Here is a 16,719-nt window from a genome sequence, read left to right as displayed (position 1 = left end):
CACCCCAGGAATAGCCCATCCAAACCACCCTGGAAAAGGGTTAATGGTCATGAACAGCCAAAGACATTCTGATTTCCTGTAATGAGTACAGCTGTAACAGAATTTTAGACTTAGGAGAGAAATTTCCCCCTTCCAAATTAAGCAATAGCTGTAGATGAAAAGATAGACCTGTCCCTTGAGAGAGGACAGGTACAGACTCTTCAATAGCATAAACCCAAGGTCAGGGTGGATAAACATGTGTTTTCTGTCACTAAACTGGCTGTAAGAAATACAGGAATGCCAACGTGCATCACACAAAGCTGTTTTTTCCTCTCTGCTGTGGCATTAACCACAGCACTCAATCGTGTCAGTTACCAAACACAGATCAGAGTTTCCCCCAGCACAACTGCAAGTCAAGGAGAAAAACTGCACATTATACATTTAACTTGCTACAAAGCACAACTTGTACTTAATTGCTGCCTTTTCCCCTCTAAGAGTTATGAATTTTTTTTTTTCCAAGAGGAATACAAAATAATCCATGGTACAACATTAGTTCCACTTATAAAGACATGAAGATCTTATTTATGCCTTCTGTAAGTCAGAGTACAAAACAGTATGAATACAGTAGAAGTTTTCTTTACATCATCAGTATGGTGACTTTTCAGGTGTAACTTTCAGCCTCCTCTTTCCAGAAGGGCTCAACTTCCAAACAGCAGTTTTTTTGAGAGTGTGAACTTGAACGAACCCTCTAAATGCTGACAACTTACGGAATGTGTCCTCAGGAAACACACTGCACGACTGCAAAGTATATTAAAACGTGTAAGAATACAAATAATTTCAGACTGACAACTGCTCATCTCTAGTCTCTTTCAAACGGATTTCAGTCCTTTATTTCTCTCTGGTGACCGCCCTCGGGCAGTGTCATGGCTCAGGAGAGGCAGGAAGTGGCTCGGCCGGCCCAGCAGAGCAGGAGGGCTCCGGGAGCTCCCCGGGGGCTCAGAGCCGGCCCGGGCTGGCTCCCAGCCCTGGAGCCCGGCTGGGCAGCGCCGCGGGCACGGCGCGGGGCGTGTCGCGGTCTCTCAGTCGCTGTCGTACTCCTCGATCCTCAGTTCCTCCTCCTCCAGGAGGGCCTGGGCTGCCACGGGCTGGGGCTGGCTGCCGGGCAGGTCGCTGCCGCTGGACTGGCTGGAGGGGAGCCCCTCGGGGTCGCCGTCCCCGTGGGACAGCTCGGGCACGCCGGGGTCCTTGTCACCCAGAGCCTCCAGCTGCAGCCTGCAGAGCACCGGGGAGCACCGTGAGCAGGGCACAGGCTGCTCCCAGAGCCCCCGAACAGGGCACAGGCTGCTCCCAGAGCCCCCGAACAGGGCACAGGCTGCTCCCTGAGCCCCCTGAGCCCCTGAGCAGGGCACAGGCTGCTCCCAGAGCCCCTGAGCAGGGCACAGGCTGCTCCCAGAGCCCCTGAGCACAGCACAGGCTGCTCCCAGAGCCCCCTGAGCACAGCACAGGCTGCTCCCTGAGCCCCCGAACAGGGCACAGGCTGCTCCCTGAGCTCCTGAGCAGGGCACAGGCTGCTCCCAGAGCCCCTGAGCAGGGCACAGGCTGCTCCCAGAGCCCCTGAGCACAGCACAGGCTGCTCCCTGAGCTCCTGAGCACAGCACAGGCTGCTCCCAGAGCCCCCTGAGCAGGGCACAGGCTGCTCCCTGAGCTCCTGAGCACAGCACAGGCTGCTCCCAGAGCTCCTGAGCAGGGCACAGGCTGCTCCCAGAGCTCCTGAGCAGGGCACAGGCTGCTCCCAGAGCCTCCTGAGCAGGGCACAGCACAGGCTGCTCCCTGAGCCCCCTGAGCAGGGCACAGGCTGCTCCCAGAGCCCCCTGAGCCCCCGAACAGGGCACAGGCTGCTCCCTGAGCCCCCGAACAGGGCACAGGCTGTTCCCAGAGCCCCCTGAGCACAGCACAGGCTGCTCCCAGAGCCCCTGAACAGGGCACAGGCTGCTCCCAGAGCCCCTGAACAGGGCACAGGCTGCTCCCAGAGCCCCCTGAGCAGGGCACAGGCTGCTCCCAGAGCCCCTGAGCAGGGCACAGGCTGCTCCCTGAGCCCCCTGAGCCCCTGAGCAGGGCACAGGCTGCTCCCAGAGCCCCCTGAGCACAGCACAGGCTGCTCCCTGAGCCCCCTGAGCAGGGCACAGGCTGCTCCCAGAGCCCCTGAGCAGGGCACAGGCTGCTCCCTGAGCCCCCTGAGCCCCTGAGCAGGGCACAGGCTGCTCCCAGAGCCCCCTGAGCACAGCACAGGCTGCTCCCTGAGCCCCCTGAGCAGGGCACAGGCTGCTCCCAGAGCCCCTGAGCAGGGCACAGGCTGCTCCCAGAGCCCCTGAGCAGGGCACAGGCTGCTCCCTGAGCCCTGTGCCTCATTCCCTCCGGCAGAGGCACTGCCCAGGAACACACTGCGCTCTCTAGCAGGAGCCCTGCATTTCTCTGTCCTACTGAACAGATGGAAAAGGACGCCGGTGCTGCCAGCAGGGCATCACCCCTCGCATCAGACATTGTGACACCTCACCAGCTTATTAATGCAGATACAAAATGTCAGTACCCACCGGCATGCTGCAGGGGAACTTAAAGGGATGAGGAAGTTACAGTTAATTTGAGAAACTTCACACCTTGTGGCAGGGTGATTACAAGGAAATACACCCCTTAGGGACACTCTCCTTCCTCCCTGACTAACAACCAAAATGGCTTTTAATGCAACAGCTGGGGAACAGGGAAATAAAGCTTGGAAATTCACAGTTAAACTCAGCAGCAACACTGGGGACAAGCAGGAGATGCTCTGTCAGATGCCTCAACAAACTACATCCTAGTTAGGAGATGACAGTTTGTCTCACTGCAGCTGTGAACTTGATTCTGTGCTAAAACCTCATCAATTGAAACCCCTTTTAAATTCCAGGGGCATCACAGCCACAGAGGTGTAGCTGAGGCTGTGCTGGGGTAAGTGCAGTCTCGGCTCCAGAGGGCCCACAAGAGTCACAGGAGAGCTCCTCGTGCCATGTCACCTGAGGCTGCACACACAGCCTGTGAGGAGGGCACTGCAGCCCCACAGGGAAAACCCTGGGCTCCCAGCAGCCAGCAGCTACAGCCTGATGAGAAACCATGAATTCTGAACAAAGGTTCACTCTGAGTAGCCTTACAGGCAAAACTACTACCAGATAAAATCAGTGCAGCTATCTGATTTCAGATTAAATAAACCTTTAAGAATACTTTGTCTTTGTATGTCACATCACAGACTTATGTAATGAAAGGGTTCTTCCCTTTCATATATGACACAGTGTCACTTTTTAACTGCAGACACAAGTTCAGCTTACCTCCCAAAATGTCTTTTCAGTGGCAGCCTCCCCACGTCTTGGATAAAAGCAATCTGAGCTAAGAACAAAGAGCCACCAGTATCATATCAGGTAGATCATAATGAACACAGCTGGGCATAGCAGAAAATCAACAATGACCTTAGTCGAGTATTCCTGTCTATATTTGAAATATTTTAGATACCAAAACACTGTGCATGTAACTTTTTCCCCCCCAAACTGTTCCAGTTTACCACAACATATGTACAGATGGCCTACATACAAAATTCCAAATCCCTGACATTCACCCCTGTGTATTTATCATGCAGAGCTGTTATTCCACAGCCTACAATGTTCACTCATCCTGATGTCAAGGCCTTAGTTAAGACATGATGCTTTTTATTATAAACAATTAACAACAGCGTAAGTGGCCCAGCTCTGTAAATGTTAATTTTTGCATTATGTACCACACAAAGTAAATTTTTCTGCATGAACTGTTTGCTAATAGATTATCTCAGATTTAACTTTTTTTTTTTTTTATGCACTGCAAACTGGAATTTTGCTTCTTTTATCTCTGAAAGGCTTTTTTGAGCTGTTGTAAGTGTGTTGCTGTTACTGGAAAGGTGTAGGATCATATTCACAGGAAAATGGGCGTGTACTAAATGAACCAGCCCAACCTTCTGGAACTAAAGAACAAGGTCATCTTTGTGGGTAAAAAACCTGATGTTGCAAGAAGAAAGAAGAGGCAGAAAAGTTGCTGGCAGACATAGGGATGTCAACCCCAATAAAATGATTCTTACAGCATCTATCCATTGGATTACTAAAAAGATGTATGCTGCCTTGTGGACAAAGCAGAGCTGCCAATGAAACAATGCATGATTGTGTAGACCAAGACAAGAAGTAAATATAAACTATGTTTAGAGACACAATAAATGGCTTTTGCTTGATTCACATGGAATCATGCAGAGTCCTTTCTCTTCTCAGAAGGGTATCAGTAAGCAATGAAGATCTAGTCAATATTGGCTGCTGGGTTTACAAAACTCTTCTCATCAAATCCTCCAGCAAATATAATCAAAGGCCTAGGTCTAGAGAGCACCTTAACCACTACAGTTTGACCAACCTACCAGGGCAGCTTTAAATCTGGCTCTGGTACTGGAAGCATCTTTGGGCATCACCTACATAACATATGCCAGGAGAATGTTTTATGCTGAGGCAAAAACATAAACAGTATTGACCTTTTGGCTTATGAAATTTGCCAGTATGTTTCAATTGCAAAAACACTTCGAGACCAGGAGTTACCTTGATCCATCTTACCTTGGTTTCTCATTGGGTTTGCTAACACAGCAAGGTAAGGCAGGAGCTCTGTCTGAAGGCACTCAGGTGGTAAACAGAAGCTTGAGAACAGGGATTTTGCAGCAATGCAATTTTCCTGATACTGTAAGAGGTGGGGGTGGGGGGGAAAACACAAGTGAATAAACAGGTAAAACATTAAGAATGTAGATGTTCTGTACCATAACACAAAGACTTTCTTCCTGCCTGCTACAGGGAGCTACTGAAAAATGAGACCAGATAAAGAAAAGGTAAGCAGTTAACATGCCAATCTTAAAATGGTAGAAGCCTTCAACTTTGCCTTTTACTGGGCATTAAAATTAAAAAAAAAATATATATATTCCTTGGTTATAGAATTCCCAGCCCATCAAGGCCAATGTTTTTTTGCCAATGTATTAGTTCAAAAGTAAAAAAATGCTAAGACCTGCTGTGTCACCTGAACACATAAACCATAACAGCAGGCATTTCTTACACTTATACAACAGTTCAATGTGCTCCAAACTGCACAAAACCAGACTCAGTTCTAGGAACACTTAACAGCACTTAGTTGTCTCCCTATTAATTTAGGATTAACACTCTCCCAGGAACATGCCAGCTTGGACACAGGCATCAGACTTTGTCACTGGCCTCCAATTTATTTTTACATTAAAGGAGTGATGCAAACTGCTCTTCTAGCAAGTGCTTTATAGAACCAGATTATCTCAAAATAGGGTATTTGACAAGTTTAGCATCTTAGTGATCACATTTGATCTACACTACTCAAGAGTCACAACTTAGGGGAAAAGGAAGAAAAAACAAAATCAAGGCTGTACCTTTTTGTTGATCAGAAACCACTGTGGTTTGTGTAAGGGTCGGAAGCCCATGCCCCCCTGCTGGTGGGCAAAGGCCCTGGAGGTGTTGGAGTGGATCACGCCCCGGGTGGCCACGGAGGCGCTGTAGCTCTCCATCACCAGCCGTGCCTGAGGGAGAAACGGGGCCCGGGGTGAGCTCCGGGCAGTGCTTCATCTGCACTGAAACACACACAGCATGCACAGCCTCCTGGAGTTTAGATTACTGCAAAACTTGTATTCAAAGCAGCTGACTAGAGAAACAGTTTGATTGCTTCTTAGCAGGAATCTATTGTACTCAAAAATACTTTGTAGAGTATCCTACAAACACTACAGCCCATTGTAATAAAATGCTGACAGAAGGTGAACAAAACATCATCTCTGCATCTCTTCTGCAGCTGATGTACTTCAGCATTCATGAACAATTCAAATCACTCACACCCTAAGTTTGCAGCAAACTCCCAAAAATGCAGTGAAAAGTTGAGAGCTCAATGTCCAAGTAGTTAAAGATAAGTGTGTGTCTATACAAAGATGACACTTACACTCCAGTTACTGCAAAGGACATCAGCAGTGCTCAAATATTCACTGGCTCTCACTACATCATCTATGTCAGAAAAGAAGTCCACGTAGTTCTGGTGAAGGTATAGACTGAACATGCTTCCAGACATATGAGATTTCTCCACAATTTCCTGTCAGGAAGAAGAAGAGTTTGGATTTTACAGGTGGATAAGGAAAAGGACCCTTGCACAAAAGCTGTGATACATCTAGGTCAGGGAGCTGGGACGCAAGGCCTGTGCAGCAATGCCCAGACACAAGGGGCTGGTCTGCCCCAGTGCTCCCTCCCAGGTGAGTGATCCCCTAACCCAGACTGAGGGCACACCAGGTGCGAGCAGTAAGGATCCCCATGTGGCTGAGGATCTGCAGCACCCCCCTGGGGCCCAGCTGAACTCCTGGGGCCATTGCAGCAGTACCTCAGGCTGGATGAGCAAGGTGTCCCGGCGGTGTCTGGACAGGTGCGCAGGCAGCTGAGGGCACTCTGCTTGTGACACTGCCTCTCCTGTAAGGATTGCACAGGCTTTATGTTCACAAATGTTAGCAACTGTCAGCTCCACCAGCAGCTAAATTACAGCCTTTTCCATTCCCAGAAAGCCCTGGGACAGGCACAAGTATTTAATTATTATAGTCAATACAACACAGTCATCAGCACAGAATTATCTGCATTAAGCTTCATATAACAAATCTAACAAAATAATTTTTGTATTCCCTCACCTCAGTACTTCTCCTCAGTTGGTTTTGGAGCCAGTACTGGGAATTACTACCGAAATGTGCACAGCCAGTGGCATGAGGGACCCTGATGTAGCTGATTTTGTGCTGTTGTTACTGACCAAACATCCCAGACAGAGCCCATCCAAAGCCTTACTTTAGCAACTCCAGTTAATAGCAGCTGACATGCTTTGCCCATTGAAAGGGAGAATAAGTCAAAGTTTTCTTACTTTTGCAATAAATAATTTTCCCCAGAGCATGGAAAAGAAAAATAGATGCATCCTTGCCACCAATCGCTTGTATCTCCTGGTCTTCTGAGGTATTACATTTACTTTTCTTTCTTACTTTGGATACTCCTGTTTCATCACATTTTATTGTGGAGCTCTTCTTCTTCTTTGACCAAAATTCTTTCTCCAATGAGCAGCCTATTAATAAAATAAAAAATAAAATCAAGACAGAGTACATGTATCTGCAGAAGTTTTCTATTATGCTGCTGCTGATGTTCTGTGTGAACAGTACTAACAGAAGGAACAGAACAGGCTGTATAAACAGGAGCACGATGAGAAAACTCATTTATTAGTCAGTCACCTAAATTAGCATCATTCATTACCTTCATTCCACTTCTGTCCCTTAAGGCACAGCTGAGGTACCAAGTACTTTTCTGAACAACAAACAGCTGTCTTTGAAAAAAGCCTTCAGGCTTATCCCATCTAGTTCTGATACACTCCCCACTTGACCACGTTTAAACTTCACATTTTTAAAGAACAAGTACAAATATTTGTAAATTATATTTCAGTTACATCCTGTTTACTTATCAATTTTGTCTTCTACTGGCATTATCTGTACAATAACCTCCCTCCCTGAAATATCAATTGGCAGAGAAAACCTTTCATTTAGGTGATTCTTCCAACTGCCTACTATCTTCCACAAAGTTTTGAGCTTCATGAAATAAAACCCTTATTCTATTCTAAGTTAATAAACTTGAAATTTTTCACCCATAATTTTCTTTTGCGGTACTTGAATGTTCCTTACTGAGCTAAGATAAATTATCCTTTAGGTATTTTCCTTTTCTCCTACAACTACCATCGATCTACTTTACCCATTAATAGTGTTACAAAATATACTTACATAGATACACACATGAAGAAACACACCTTATGTACATAAAAACAAATGCTGCATGCTCAGGAGACCAGCAAGGAGATGGGGAACCCCAAAACTAGACAGTATCACTGAAATACCTGCACAACTACAGATGTTCTGCTCAAACACCCTCTCAAAGTCAGGGAAAATGTGAGAGGAGAATGCTCAGTGTGCACTCCAACAGTCCACACACCAAAGCTCTGCCTTCATTTTCTCCCCAGCCCTAACTATCATGGTTTTACATTTCTAAGATAACTTATTAAAAACTACACAAACTGGTTATTTTAACATTATTTAGATTTTCTGGAGGATGTGTCCAGCAGTGAGATGCTGCATGCTTTTCTCAGGTATCACCAATCTAATGTTCACTCATTCCAATTGCATAATCACCCCACTGAGAGCAATCCTCTATTTTTCTGATTCACACAGAACAATCCAAGCCTGGTACACCTGAAGACATCATCAGAATAATTGACCTTCAACATCTGCAAGCTGAATCTAGAAACTTTACTCTCTGCCTTGTGTAACATAAATAACACTCCCCAGCTAATTTCAATATGCCCTAAACCCCAAAGTAAACTCTCCTTCTTGCAAAATGGGCTTGGAACTACCTTTAATCTTGTATTCCGTGAGCACATTTGCTACTTGCAAACAAATGGGAGGGAAAAGAAGTCTGACAGTTAACAACACCATTACTAGCTCTACCACATACAGCAGAAGACAAGTGGTGAGTCTGTTTCCTTAGACCTAAGTTTGACCAAAATGATGTCATAATTTCACAGTGCTGAGAATGAGCAACACACACCAGAGTACTGCTTTTAAAAATGCAACTCACATACACTGGTTCCTTAACAACTACTGACTTGAAAAATGCTCATAAAATCAGCAGTTTGGGAAATGCAGAAACCAAGCAATGAAAGTATCCCTTTCAAACTAAGGCAGCATCATAGAAACTCTGAACAGCAAACACAAATAGCAGAGATATCAGGAAGAAAATGGGGTATTTAATCAAATCACATCAGCACACGCACATGGTTTCAGCCCAGCCTGGAGCAGCTGAGCCTCACTCACGCCCCCACACACCCTGTGTTTATTCCTGCTCCACAGAAGCGTGTCCAGGATGTTTCTGCAACTCACCCACCTGTGCTGCAGCTGCAAACAGAACATGTTTTCAGCAGAAATGGTCAAAACATCACTTCACCTAACAAAACCTTAATTTTTACCTTTTGTAGAGGAAAACTGAAGGCTGTTTATTGCACTTCTTATGTCACCTGAACAACCTCTGCAAAGCAACTCCAGAGAAGTTCTATCAAGAGTGTAATTCTCTCTGTTCTACAAGGAAAAACAGCAATAGAAGAAACAGGAAAAACAGCAATATTCAAAGCAATAGAGGAGCAGGAAAAGGGAGCATTTAAACATGGCTCTGGGAACCCACCTCTGCCACACAACATGAACAGACACAAGAGTATCCACCATGTGCTCAAACCACAGAATACTATAGACTTAAAAAAACTTAATCCGTTTAAGCACACTGCCACAATTTATATAACAATATTAAACAGAAAAATGCACATAATTCTTTGCAAGGTGTCACTCAGTATCATACTGCTTGTAATCAAAACAGTTCAGGAACAATACAAGATTTATGTTCATGACCCCTTCTGGCCTCAGTGGATACATGAAATATTATATCTCTTCCTATTATTTGTTTCATTTATATAGTTACTGTAATAACCAGAGTAATTTTCAGAAGCAATTTTGTAGACTTGGACCACAGATCAAGTGAAACTAATCTTAAAAACAGGGTATCTTTCCAGCTTGTTCCTTGCTTTCTGGTGTCCTGGGGAAAACGTTTTTTTTTTTCCTTTGGGGAGATTTGGGGCTCTGCTATCAAAGATCAAATACAGCAACAAAAATAACATATTTTTATATGGTCCTAGCCCTGCAGAAAAGTTAAGAGATTTGAAAACTTACCATACTGGCTTCTGCTGCAGCTATTCGATTGAGAACTTTCATCATATTTGTTGGTGCAACAGGCTTGAAACTGTTGAATTCCATAAAAAAACAATAAAAAAATATGAGCTTATTAGTTTCCAACCTCTCAGTTATTTGAACAGTGTTTGACTGAGGTAGAAGATCTCACCTAATATTGCATATACACAACTCCTCTACAATTTCAGCAGGGAACAGTGACCTCTGGTTGCTGTCTCCACTGAAGTTATCTGAGATTATAAAGACCAGGGGGCACCTACTCCTGCGAACAAAACTCCTGCACAGCAGAACAACAAAATGTGATTAATATCAAACTGCAGCTTTGCAGGTTGTTAAAGCTCACAACTAACAACTCATTTGCCACTGACCTGAGGATTTCATGCAGGCTGCCAGGATCTCTGTAGAACTGGTTAGGAATGTCCTGTCCAAAACAAAGAGCTGCTGTCATGACATTCAGATGGAAATACTCTCCTCCACAGACTGATCCTCATGGCACACTACATTGGCACACATTTTTAACTCCTGGTTTGCTTGCTGTCAACTACATTTAAGCACAGCTGACATTGGGCAGAGGAGGAAACAAACCCAAAGCACAGTATGTCTCATTAAGGAAAAGGATCATCTACACAGAAATGTTTTCTTACTGTCCCAGTTCCCTAAGACACAGCCTTGGGTGATCACACTGCCTGTGGACAGGAGTTTCACCCAGAGGACAAGCACTCCAGGAAGCAGCTCCCTTGGGGAAGAGGGGAGGACCCATGTGAGGTATGAAAGCACGTGCACAAGAGGGTGACTTAATAAAGACAAGTCTCATGAGAATCTGCTTCCTAAATTCTACAGAACATCACATTACCCTGCCAGAATTTCTGTCTGTTTTGGTCTTGAAAGTTTACAGACAACCTGACTACCAATTTCTAAAATTTCTCTTGGGAAAAGAATTGAAAAGTTCAGAAAGAAGTTGCTATTGAAGCACACTTCTATGCAAGTACAAATAAAGCCTTGTCCTGTACCTGCCCACAAACCCTCAGTTCACACCTGTGCCCTAAACAACACCACCTGTGTCAAACCAGGGAGAAAGTGCTAAATTTAAACTGCTCCTGCTTGTGTTCATTCCCAAGAGTCCCCGACACTCTCCTGCATCATTAAAGAACAGGAACAGGGTGTGTTTTCCACTTTTCTTGTTTATACACATACATACTTCTAGAAATTAAATCATCCAGAGACATGGGAATGACTTCTCAATACTGATCTGCTTTTTGATACTCTGTTATGCATTTTTGTGCTCACAGCAGACTCCCAAATCTGCCTCACTACTTGCTTCTGTGGCATAACTAACAACAGGCAGGACGTGGCTCTAGAGTGCTGCAGAGACACAAACAGTAATGAGGATCTCATCTGCAGTAAAGCAGGCTAACTCTGGGAAACACCAATCCAGTATCTGAAGCCAGCCAGCAAGCCAATATTACAACAAAAGGTACTGTTTGAAACACAACATTGCACAAGTTTTCACTTACTTCAATAAGAATAAGCTTTTTATCATTTTCTGAGGACTCCCCAAGCATCTGAAGTTTGTTATACTTATTTGCTCTTAATAGAAAATCTTGAAAGAGAGCTGCTTGGGCCTGACTCGGAAACGTATGAAAATTTGAGTCTGAAAAAGAAAACTAATTAAAAATATGTATTCTATATTATGCCAAGTAAAATATAAATACCCACATGAACTAATACCCACCCATATTATTTTCTGACAGCAGCACTGAACAAGCCCTTTGGCAAACATGTGACAAACAGGAGAATTTTTAAAGGGGTGTAATTCAACAGAGAACCCAGACAGAGACACTTACCTGTTTTCATTCTTTTGGTTCAGATTACATCCAGGCTATTACAGCACTCTCTATACTGATTTGAAGTGTCAATCATTTTGGATGAAACACTGTAAAAAACCCTAAATCCCTTTCCAGATAAAAGCCACAGAGAGAGTCCCATTAAACACTAAGGAATGGACTTAACATGGAGGATCTGATTTCATACGTGACAGACAGAAATGAAGCAAAAATATAAGATAAAAAACCCACAAAAGTAACTGGAAGGGGAAATAAAAAGTTAAAAATATAAACCCCCAAAATACTTACCATGGCCAAACATGTTCCTCAAGTCTTCCTTTGTGAAGTCTAAAGAGAGTGGATTGGTCCATTCTTGCACCTGAAGGCCAAGATCTCTGGCTAGAATTTGCAGAGTTGCAGTTTTTCCACAGCCAGGAGGACCAGTCAGCAGCAAGACAGAGCCACTCTGACACAGAAGTACAAAACATAATCCAGATGTGACAAATAAAGACTGACAGCTGGCTAAGGACGAATACTGGTTGAGCTTTTCCTGTTCCTCTGGTAATGATCCTCTCTCCCAGTGAAACCCCAGTCACACAGTTTCTGCTGTTAATTCACCTGCTGAGTACTCAGAGAGAACCAAGCCAGGACTCTGAGAGCCTTGCTCTGTTCCCACTGCCTCTGGTAAATAAACTGCATGTGACACTCACCTGAAGAAATGGCTCTGGAAAACACCAGGCAAGGCTGGCAATTTGTGTCCAAGAATGCCTCTTATCAATTGAGATTAAAAACATCCTCACCACCCTTACACCAGCTCAGCGCAACTGGAAATGTGTCAGGAGACTTAAAAAAATCAGCCTGGCAGATAAAATGCAGCTTCAAGCACATACTGAAGAGTTGTGATTTATGACTGGATGCCAGAAAACAGTATTTCTGAGCAAAATCAGAATCCACCTCTTAGGAGCATAAGCCCATTATAAATGTATGAGCTCTAACCTATGTTCTTAGAGTATTTCTTACAACGATACACAGTCACTATCTCCCTCAATTGAGCTTTCTCTCTGAACCTGAAATTGCATTGCATAGCTCATTTGTATGGTTTGATGCCTCCAGTTACAATTTTAGCAAGTTTACCTGCTTTGGCTGCCTCTGAACTATGTGCATTTTTAACCAGGTTTCAACTTCCTCAATTTTCTTCTTTTGCACAGCAAGGTCATTCTGAAACAAGGTTAAAATATGTGAAAGTTATATATATATATATATATGTATATACACTAAACTCTTGGTTTCTAATGATGAAATTAAAAAAATAGAATAAATGCTGGATAAAATATCAACAGACATGTTGGTGTGTGTTCCAGTTACATGTGTGCCCTGCAGAAGCAATGCCACCGTTAAGGATGATCATCTCATCCTGTTTCCTCAAACAATCAGTTTCCCATTCCTTGTAGTCAGGAAATAATGAGCTATTTAAGCGGTTACACTACAATCTTGTCTGTGTCAGGATACTTCATGGCTCTTGCTGGAGCTAGTCCTTTTTACTTTTTTTACTCTACTGCAGAGGGTTTTGTAACTTCTGCAAATCCCACATTGCTGGAGCTAGTCCTTTTTACTTTTTTTACTCTAATAATGAAGAAGTTTTTGTAAGTTCTGCAAATCCCACATAGCTGTGTTTCCCCAGTGCTTGGAATACCAGATGTGTCTGGAATTCAGTAACAGGTCTGAGAGTTTACAAGTGGACTGACAGGAAACAACACCTCCTGAGCAACTTTCCTGCTCAGGAAGCCTGGGGGAACGCGTGTCTGCCACAGACAGAGAGCTCCTGGGGTGTGGCAGGCAGTGAATGCATCAGAAGTGACAACGCAAAGACCCAGGAGCCGCGTGCTCTACCAGCAGGGTGTGGGGGCAGGCTGGGGCAGAGGCACAGCCCGTCCCGTGGTGCAGCAGCTCTCACACCTGGCTCTCAGGCCGGTATCTCTCCACCCACGGCAGCTCCGCCAGGGCCCGGCCGCAGGGCGGATCCGCAGCTCCCGGCTTGGCTCTCTTCCTGCGCGGAGCTGTGGCTCGGCTCTTCTCTGCCGCGGGGCTCGGGGCTCTCTGCTGCTGCTGCTGCTGCCCGCGGGCTCTGCCGGCGCCGCCCCTCCGCGGCCCGACGGCGGCGGCACACGGGCCCGTGCTCCCGAGGAAGCCATCAAAGGGATGTGCCAGCCACTCTGCCACCTGCAGGAACACAAAACTTTGGGTAGCAACGCGGCGCCCTCCTGCCCTCAGCCGGGCACAGCTAGCCCTGGAGAATGGCACATTTTGTCAGGTGTGCAGTGCCCAAGGCCAGGCTGGACACTGGGGCTGCGAGCAGCGTGGGACAGTGGGAGGTGTCCCTGACATGGCAGGGGTGGCACTGGGTGGGATTTGGTCCTTCCAACTGCAGCTGCTCTGGGGTTCTGTGATTCTTCTGTATGAAAAGGAAAGCTGCATCATTATGCCAGGAGTATTCTGCAGCAAACTGGCAAATCACCGAGGTGAGAACTCCACAAACACACATCCAACCTAAAGAATTAAAAATTAATGGAAAAGCAGCATCAGTTTACTCAGACCACTTTTATATGATAGTAATGCTTACACTGTCTCTGTGTAGTCTTCAGTATGTGGCACTTTTCCCCTGCTTTTAAAAAATATTTACAATGCAACCATTTTTGCATAAAGGTTAGAAACATTTGGCAGAGGACAGCTGCTGAGGCAGCACAGTGAAATCAGGGAGTGTTTGCTGCCCTGGGCAGCTTGCGCTGAACCAGAGCCCGTGCCAGGACAAGGAGCAGTGCTGAGCAGCAGCAGGGTTTGACTCTGGATTGGAGGAGCACCCTGCTGGGGCAGGGAGGCAGACTGACCCCCAATAACACCAGAGGGGCCGTGGCAGCCCCTCGGTGTGGGGCAGCAGGCTGGGTGAACATGGGAGTGACAGCGCAGACACTGCATCCCCCAAAAGGGCTGTGGAGCCCTGAACCAACACAGCACACTGAGAGCTGCTGGAGCAGGAGGCTCTGCCGGCAAGGGGCTCACACAACCCCAGCAAGGCCCTGTCCGCAGAGCCCCAGTGGGAAATGCAGGAGGGGATCACTGCTGCTTTTGGGGTGAATAATGCTGAAACCAGCCTGACTCCTCCATCCCAAAGTTCCACATCCTCAGAGGGAGCTGAGGCTGTGGCAGGGTTGGACAAATCCCCAGAGAAAGGAACAAGCAAGTGACCCCACTGAGAGCTTCTGCAGAGCTGCTGAGCTGGCCCAGCCTGGCAGGGCAGCACTTCAGACTGGCAAAGCCCCATCCTCTAGGGGAAGATCAAACAGGAAAGCCTTACAAATATGATTGTCTGGCAAAACATTTTGAGAATATGGGAACTACAAGCAAGACTGAAATGAAAGCAAGCTTTCAACTGCAGGCTGAGCCATGGGCACACAGCCTGGGTGAGCAAGGTTCTGTGTCTGTGCCTGGTCTCTGCTCTGCCACTGCTTTTGCAGCTGTCACACAGCCACCCCAATGCTCAGAGTCACAGAAGCACTAAGGCTGGAAATGCCTCCAAGAAGTAAAGGCCAGCCTTTCCTTCACATTCCCACTGCTCACACAATTCACGTTTCATCTGTGGCTGCACAGTGCACTAGAGCAGTGGTTATACTGCCTGTGAACAATTCTGGCTAAGATGTCTTTGTCTAATCATTATCAAATGTATCTGTTTGGCAGCCCCAGTGCTGCAGGAGAGGCTCAGTGCCATCTGTACAGCCCTGTCCCTCTGGACAGCTCTGGGGCTGGCACCACACCCAGCTGCACTCTCTGAGGGGTTGGGAAGTTGGGGGTGTGGGGTGGATTACAGGAGGTTTTGGGGTCTCTCCTCCTCACAACGTGACTACCCTGAGCTGTGATGCAGGCTGGGCCCCGGATCCCAAATCCCCCTGGGCCGGGACCCCGGGCCCCAAGTCCCCCTGGGCCAGGACCCCGGGCCCCAAGTCCCCCTGGGCCGGGACCCCGGGCCCCAAGTCCCCCTGGGCCGGGACCCCGGGCCCCAAGTCCCCCTGGGCCGGGACCCCAGGGAGCCTCTGTGAGGCAGAGAACATTGTCAGAGGTTGTTCCTGCCATGCCAGGGGAGCAGGAGCCTCTGCAGATTCCTGTCTGTCCCTAGTGAAAGGAAAACGAATGGAGAAAGTCTACTTTGAAAGGAAAAGTCCGCTTCACTCAGAGTACATTACACGGATGCTCCTTGGATGTTTTTGTGTGTGACAGGCAGGTCGTGCACTGACCTGGTGCTCCCCACCCCACAGACTGCACCCGGAGGATCTGAGATTCCCCCCTGTGGCTGAGACCGTGTCCAGATCATCACCCTGTCCTGGAGATCTCTTTCTCAGATATGTCCTTACATGTCTCACCGTGTCTTGCCCGCTACCTGCAGCACTGCTCATTGGCATTAACATCATCCAGCACTGGTTTCAGTCCGCTCTCTGAGAGTTTGGGAAGCCGGGGGTGTAGGGCGGTTTACGGGAGGTTTTGGGGATCCCTCCCGCACCTTGAGACCTAGCGAGAGCTTCCCTGACAAGCTGTGACTGTCCCTCGCTCCGTGCCCGGGACAGAGTGGCGGCCCCGCCACCGTTACTGCCCCACTCACCGCATAAGGACGAATTTGCAGCCACTACCCGCAACATCCCCGTGAAATTTAAAAATCAGAGCCCCTCAGAACAAGCCCCGCTGAAACAGGACAAATACAGAGCCCACGGAGGAACGACCGGGCCGCCGAGAGCCCTTATTTATAAAGAATAAGCATTCTTTAATAAATGACACCAACCTCCGCCGGCCGTCCTGGGCCGCTGCCGGACATCCTCGGCCGGGGGAGCCCCCCGCCGGGCCCGGCCGGATATCCAAGGCCAGGGGAGTGGGTGCCGCGGGACTCGGAGTGGCTCCAGGGGCAGGGCGAGCCCCGTGTGACCCGTCCCGGGAGCTGCCGACGCTGCGCTACCGGCACGGCACGGCACGGCCGCGTCCCCTCACACGGCG

The 16,719-nt window shown here is 47.2% G+C and overlaps 1 protein-coding gene across 2 annotated transcripts; it reads right to left on the bottom strand.

Moving 5' to 3' along the window:
• Positions 1-532: 532 nt before the first annotated feature.
• On the bottom strand, positions 533-16,689 carry RAD17 (RAD17 checkpoint clamp loader component). 2 transcript variants are annotated; one of them, XM_036403825.2, is made up of 16 exons: positions 16,511-16,689; positions 13,642-13,905; positions 12,820-12,903; positions 11,995-12,151; positions 11,377-11,513; positions 10,231-10,283; positions 10,014-10,139; positions 9,845-9,914; positions 9,094-9,202; positions 6,958-7,152; positions 6,436-6,521; positions 6,007-6,153; positions 5,450-5,596; positions 4,623-4,743; positions 3,333-3,390; positions 533-1,251 (listed from the first exon to the last, which is right to left on the bottom strand). In XM_036403825.2, exons 1-16 carry the CDS (start codon positions 16,541-16,543, stop codon positions 1,059-1,061), a joined length of 1,980 nt encoding a protein of 659 aa, XP_036259718.1. In that variant the 5' UTR covers positions 16,544-16,689; the 3' UTR covers positions 533-1,058. The 2 variants fall into 2 exon arrangements, with proteins under 2 accessions (XP_036259718.1, XP_036259719.1); XM_036403826.2 differs by lacking the exons at positions 12,820-12,903; positions 13,642-13,905; positions 16,511-16,689 and having other exon boundaries at positions 11,377-11,526; positions 11,995-12,056.
• Between the last annotated feature and the right edge of the window lie 30 nt (positions 16,690-16,719).

Source organism: Molothrus ater, chromosome Z (assembly GCF_012460135.2).
Source record: "Molothrus ater isolate BHLD 08-10-18 breed brown headed cowbird chromosome Z, BPBGC_Mater_1.1, whole genome shotgun sequence".
NCBI lineage: Eukaryota > Metazoa > Chordata > Aves > Passeriformes > Icteridae > Molothrus > Molothrus ater.
This window is presented reverse-complemented; position numbering and strand designations above follow the sequence as displayed.

Excerpts from the sequence above, each read along its gene's own strand:
- RAD17 (XM_036403825.2), bottom strand. The coding sequence starts at position 16,543 with ATGTCCGGCAGCGGCCCAGGACGGCCGGCGGAG. Across the intron at positions 7,153-9,093 it reads TCAGTTTTCCTCTACAAAAG|GCTGCTCATTGGAGAAAGAA; the intron begins GTAAAAATTAAG and ends TTTTATTAATAG. Across the intron at positions 1,252-3,332 it reads CTGAAAAGACATTTTGGGAG|GCTGCAGCTGGAGGCTCTGG; the intron begins GTAAGCTGAACT and ends GGTGCTCTGCAG.